Raw genomic sequence first — 6507 nt, forward strand, 5'->3', positions numbered from 1 at the left:
TGAGGTCCTTAGGGTGGGCTCTAATCCAATATAACTGGGTCCTTATAAAAAGAGGAGATTTGGACACAGACACCCACACAGGGAGAATGCCATGTGAAGATGAAGGCAGCTTGGAGTGATGTGTCTACAAGCCAAGGATCACCAAAGATGGCCAGCAAACCATTAGAAGCTCAGGGACAGGCCTGGAATAATCTCCCGGACAGCCCTCAGAAGGAATCAATTCTGTTGAGGCCTTGATCTTGGAGTTCAGACTCCAGAACTGTGAGGCAGTACATATGTGTTGTTTAAGTCACCTAGTTTGTGCTTCCTTGTTACAGCAACCCTAGCAAGTGAATACAGAAATGAGTCAGGGCCCACAGAAGCTAAGGAGTCCTGGGCTGGGGCTCTGCAGGAACCCTTTCTCCAAGGAGAGTCTGCTAACTCCCCAGAGGCTGCAGCGGACCCCAATCTGTGCCTCTGTGAGCCTTAGGAAAAGGGGGCCTCTGTGCACAGGCACAGCCCATAGGGTTCATGGCCTTACTCATAGAGAGCAGGTGAATTTGAAAAGTGTACCCCTTCCTCCAGGCAGACAATGCCTAACCAGGTGGCACAGCTGGCTCTGTGATCCAATAAGGGTTGAATTTCAGATCTCAGTGCCCCCCCCCCAGGCCAGACACCCTTGCGCAGTGAGCAACTTGCACGAACGTACATGACAGCTCTGATTGCTCTTTGTGTTCTCAGTTTGCATCTGCTCCTATTAATGCACTGACCCCATTTGCATGGGGGATTTGTCCTGTTGTTGGAGAATGGCAGCAAAATCCCAAATGTGGATAAGAGGTGCTAAGTGCCCCATATTCTAAGTGCAAGGAATCTGAGCAGTGGGGCCAAGCCTATTGGCACGGGCATATTGAGTGGTGCCTGTTGAGAACTTGCTTTCCCTCCACCCACTGCCCTCAATATCAGATCACGAGAAGGAAAAGAGGTCATCAACTTTTGGGAGCAGAGTGCTTGTGGGGAGACATTATCCCCTTGGAGGGAGTGGGTGCTTTCCCTCCAAGAAGCCAGGCTGGCGGTTGCAAGAAAACCCCTAGTAAAGATTAGGGGAGTCTAAGAAAAGGAGAGTTGACTCTCACCACGTCTGAAAGTTTACTGAGTTACAGGATATCCCTGCTCCTCGGGTCTGTGCCTGGAGCAAGTGCAAGTGTGTGTGTGTGTGTGTGTGGTGGTGGTGGTGGTGTTGGCTCTTGGGGAGACGTCCAGGAACCTAGGAGTTCTGCCCTCACCCTCGCCCTGTCTTCAGATCTATAACTGGAGGGGGACTCAGGGAGCCCAGGAGGCAGGCCTGTTCTGGGCTCTCACTGGTGGAGCTCCCTCTGACACCTTTGTCTCCCTGAACCAAGAGTGGGGTTTCCTAAGCCAGAACTACTTCCACGGCGGGGGCTGTCAGAGCCAACATCAATCAATGGGGCTACAGGCCTCACTTTTTGAAAGAACCAGGGTATTGTCCACAAAAGGCCTGACTCAGTATTTGGACCTGACACCCCTTCCTCTGCAGAGATGGTCCCACACCGCGTGTTGCAGGGGAGCGAAGGCCCACCACACACCCTCCCCCAGTAAGGTCTGTAATTGGGTCTGCTCCCTATTGCACAAACCAGAACCTTCCAAAGTTGTAGCGTTGTATGCCTTCACATTAGGACGTAGTAGTACACCCTCGTTGTCACTAGATGGCGACCCTGTGTAAAGCAACACGCCGTGGGAACCGCTCACCGCCAGGCCTCCTGAGGCGGAAAGGGGACCACGGTTTTCCCTCCAGACGGAGTCCCTCGAGGGAATTCAGATTAGCAAGGCTGGATGAAGAATGCGCGGCTTTCCTGTCGGCTCTGGGCTCGGGAGATGCGGGTCTGGAAGGCAGTTCCTCCCTGGCCCCGGGCAGAGGACCCGGCAGCACACCCAGCTCCCCTGGGCCCGGGGCTGTGCGCAGACGGCAAGTGGCACTTCGCCACGGGGCTGGGAACCTGTTTTGTCCCCGCAAAATGATGTTTTTAGGTGAAGCATTATCTCAACGCGAGGACGTGAGCCTTAAGAAGGGAGGAGAGAACACACACCGAGGGAGCAGGCGCCTCCAAGGCACACTACAGGGGTCAAGGCCACCGCCGAGGTGGCGTCCGCGCGCAAGCCGGGAGTAGCGCGTGAGCTGCACCATCCCCCCGCAGAAGTTTTCTCGGAAAACCAGTGTCTCTGTGTGATCACAGCTTGTACAATTTATTAACAACAACTATGCCTGTGTTTGGAAGCTCATGGAATTGCTTCACAGTCTTGCACGTCACCGCTCCAGAACCAAAGGGTTTGAGTATGGATGAGTGTGTTTTAAGGCACAAAAAACGGGCAGTGAGCGAATTTTCTGCGGCCGCATTTCACCTCACGCTTAATGCCAATTCACTCATATCCTGCAACTATCCCGGGCTCAGGTGCCTCAGCGTCTGCTCAGGACTTCAGGATGGAGGTACCGCCCGGATTGGTGTCACCTGTGGGTTATCAACAGAGAAAATAAAGGATGGGGCGGGGCTTCAGAGAAGCTTTCTTTCTACGTTTCCAAAGCCCAAACCAGGGAAAACAAGGATGCCTAAAGGCCGTATTTTTACCCCATTCAAAATGAAAAATAGTTTTAGTCCTCCAGGAAACAGTGCTTATTCTTACAACGTTGGATACCTACTTTATTGAATGCATGTAAGTAACTTCACTTTTGTAAAAAAGAAAAATCGTAAGTTCCTATTTATTTTACATACATTAAAAAGTGCTTAGAAGCACACAGGGTATATACACCAAACTCTAAAGACAAGGTATTTGTAAAATGCATGTGCTGTTTGCATGAAAACAATCAATGTATTCATTTTGTAATAAGAAAATCTGTGTTTATTTTTGTCAATTTAGAAAAAAATATACAAAATCAGATTTGGGTTTTTCCTCAACGGGTGTGAGTTGAATTTTCCATTGGGTTTCCTGTTACCCTTTAGGGGGAGGACTAATGCAAGAGATAGTGGTTTTTGGCAGGATTATTATTGAAGACATCATTCTCATCCAAAAGTCAGTCTTTTGGCCAGGACCAGCTTTTCTTGGCTGCAGATTTTGGTTCTACCAGGAAATAATAAACACAGTTGCCTGTTCATTGTCAGAGCTGGTACCCCGGCACTCACCTTGTGGTGAGTGGGGCCTGGTGGTCTCTCACTCAGGGATTTCTAAAGAGAAAGAGAGACCACCAAGAGGCTCAGCTTCCATCCACAACTTTTGGTGTACACTCTTCTGCACCTTGCTTTCTTCTAACTTAATTTATCTTGGAGATTATTCCAAGTCAGCAGATACAGATTTACCCACTTCTTTTTATTTTTTTAAATTTTATTGGGGAACTGTGTTTTTTCCAGGACCCATCAGCTTCAAGTCAAGTAGTTGTTTCAGTCTAGTTGTGGAGGGCGCAACTCATTGGCCCATGTGGGGATCGAACCAGCAACCTTGGTGTTAAGAGCCTGTGCTCTAGCCACCTGAGCTTACCGGCAGCCCCTTACCCACTTCTTTTTAAATGGCTGCCTACTATTCTACTGTGTATATGGCAAACATTTGCTCCTTTTCCGTGACTAGCAGCAGCCCATCCCTTTCTTCCTGCAATGGTAGCCTGCATTTCCTTTGTCTCTTCCCCGCACTCAGTCCTGTGATTTGGGAGGGGGTGACCATGACCCAGACCTTACCATAGTGATTGGTTTGGGGATAGGCATGTGATTCAGGTGTCCAGTGTAAGGACCCAAGGAGATTTGCTAGCAGAGGGTTTAGTTCCTGCTCCAGCCTTGTCAGACAAAACTGGGTCCCCCTCGAGGTAGGCAGCACACACCCTGCTTGCTCCGGGTAGCACAGCTGCTGCAGCCTTGGCCACCCATGTCCCCAAGGAGAGCCATCTCAAAACCTCTGTGCTCTCGCAGAGTGAGGGGCAGGGGGTCTGGATGGGTTTCATCTCAGTTGTAGCGTTCATTATCATGAGCCTCTTGGTGACTGCAGCAACCTCTTCAAAGGACTCTAATTTAGACAGCCCCAATTGTCATTGTCTTCGTTTGGGTTTTCCCAGAGCAGAACCTGATGTAAGGATCTGAATGCAAGTAGTTTATTTGGGAAGCGATCTCAGGAAGCCAGTAGGGGTGTGTGGGGACTCTGGGAATCTCAGTTCTTACCTCTGAGCAGGTCCTGATGGCTCTTGATGGCCATTGGAATGCTTCTAAGGTCAGCTCCACTAGAAGGGTTTTGGTATTATGGCGTTGTTACTCCTTCTTATCTCCACTATTTATTGCAAGAGCTTCCTCACTGATCTCACTGCTCCCAAACCACCTTGCACCGGACACCGGAGTTCATTTTCCTGTTGCACGATGCTCATGGCATTTCCCTGCTCAAATGTCTTTGGTGCTTCCCCATGCCTATGTGATAAAGTCTGAAGCTTTGGACCTTGTATTCCAACCAGGCACTGAGCTAGGAGCAGGGGCTATAGCAGTGCCTACCCCCACACAGCTCGTCCTCTGGTTGAGGAGACACGCAGTGACGATGGGGTGTGGTAAGGGCTATGGTAAGAGAGGGAGAGGGTGGTCTAGGAGCCCAAAGGAGGAGTGACAAACACAGTCTTGGGTCACTGGTTGAGCATGTGACCCATTGTCCCCTTCTTTCTAACAGAGCTGCATTTTGGGGAGTGACCATGGCTCCAGCTATACACCACCACACTTCCCAGACTTCCTGGCAGATAGAAGTGCCGGTGAGAGAGAAGTGGAAGTCATTGGGTTTCCAGAAAAGCCCTTTAAAGGAGCCTGATCCAACAAGACACACACCCTTTTCCCTTTCATCTTTCCTACTTCCTGCACCCTGGTACCAGATGTGATGGCTGGAACTATAGGGGCCTTATTGTGATTATGAGGGAATCTTGAAGATGGATGTACATGCTAGGGATGATGAGCAGAAAGATAGAAGGAAGCTAGGTCTCTGAGTACCCTGGAGCCCTGGACTGACCTCCAGACTTCTTTTATGGGAGAAAAAGTAAACTTCTTTCTAGTTTAAGCCACTGTTATTGGGGTTTTCTTTTATTGTTTTCTGAACCTACACTGCAGCGTCTAGAGGATGTGTGCAATCGAAAGCATTAGCCTATGTTAGATAGGCAAACTGGTATTTGAGGGGGCTGCAAGGAGGAGATGTGTTTCCGGCAGAGCAGAGAGAATGTTCAAAGTCCAGGAGGAAAGAGAACATAGTCGGGTGTGTCTGGGGCTAGTTGAGACGGGACAGAGGAGACGAAGCCTGAAATAAGACCAGGACTAAGATCATGAAAGACTTTGTAGCCTGGTAAAAAGTTGGGTTTAACCCACAGGCAGAGGGAGCCCCAAATGACAGGGGAGGTTTTCACTTTAGAAAGATCCCTTTGGTGCTGAGACAGAGGGGCTGGATTTGAGGGAAGAAGAGGTGACGGGACCATTATGACAAGAGACGACACTGACTTGTCCTTGGCGAGTGGCTGTAGCACAGAGAGAAATGGGCAGACTGAGACTTAAAAGGGAGAAGTCCGGAGAGTTGGTGGGAAATTGGATGTGGGGGGAGACAGCAGGAGGATTTGAGGATGAAGCACCGCAGATGAGACAGGAAACAGCTGGGTTTGGGACTGGGTGGCAGAGAAGTTCAGGGCTGGAGGTGTGTCATCTGGGCTGACCCTGGCCTAGCCGCCTGTAAAGACTGAAAGCTGGGCAAGCCATCGGAAGAGCCCTGGCCTGGGCGTCAGAACATCTGCCAAGCGCACACTTGATGGCGCTGCCTTCAGAAGTGCCCCTGACCGCTTCAATTCCGGGTCTCGGCCTAAACTGAGAATGTTGTCAGCTAATATATGTAAAAGTCCCTGGCGCTTAGCAGATACTCGATGTTAATTGAATTTGAAACGCTGCTCCACGTATCCGCCTCAGCCTCGGCTCACCGACTCTGTTCTTTTTTCCTCCTCTGTCAAGCGTCTGGGCCAAGTCACCGCTCCCACCCCTCAGCTCGGGTTCCAGGGCTGCCCGGGGGTGTGGGGGGGTGTGGGGGGGAAGCCCCTCACCTCCCTGAGCCTCACGTCATCGTTCCCGTAAACTTTCCCCGGGTTTTTACAGAGGACGAGTCGGAAGCTGTGGCAGGTGGAGCTGGTTTAGAAGCCAGGTGTCCTGGCTCCAGGATCCGCGCTCCTCGCTCTGCGGCGTCTGGCCTCCCGCCGAGGGAGCGGGGGGCCGGCGGGGGCCGGGGGGACTGCGGGGGTGTCACACGCTGCCGCTGGCGCCTCCTCCCTGCCTGCCCCCCCTCCCCTGCTGCCCGCGCTCGCCCTGCTCCGCCCCGTTCCTCCCGGCGCCCGGCTCTGCGCGGAGGCAGCTGCGAGGCAGGGCGGGCACTGCGCGCACGGCGGCCACCCCGGCGCAGCGGCTCAGGCGCCGGGAGCCGGGCTCAGTCCTGGCCTGCGCCGTCCCGAGGCCGGCCCGGGGGCCCCCCAGGCTG

At 52.1% G+C, this 6507-nt stretch overlaps 1 protein-coding gene across 1 annotated transcript in view; it reads left to right on the top strand.

Annotated features, from left to right (window-relative positions):
• The first annotated feature begins 1703 nt into the window (after positions 1-1703).
• CLEC2L (C-type lectin domain family 2 member L) overlaps positions 1704-6507 on the top strand; it is a 22803-nt gene continuing 17999 nt past the window's right edge. The window contains exons 1-2 of the mRNA XM_019653244.1: positions 1704-2051; positions 4684-4762. Coding sequence (XP_019508789.1) covers positions 1704-2051; positions 4684-4762 — 427 coding nt within the window. The remainder of the gene's footprint in view (positions 2052-4683; positions 4763-6507) is intronic.

This window comes from Hipposideros armiger, unplaced genomic scaffold (assembly GCF_001890085.2).
Source record: "Hipposideros armiger isolate ML-2016 unplaced genomic scaffold, ASM189008v1 scaffold_201, whole genome shotgun sequence".
Lineage (NCBI taxonomy): Eukaryota > Metazoa > Chordata > Mammalia > Chiroptera > Hipposideridae > Hipposideros > Hipposideros armiger.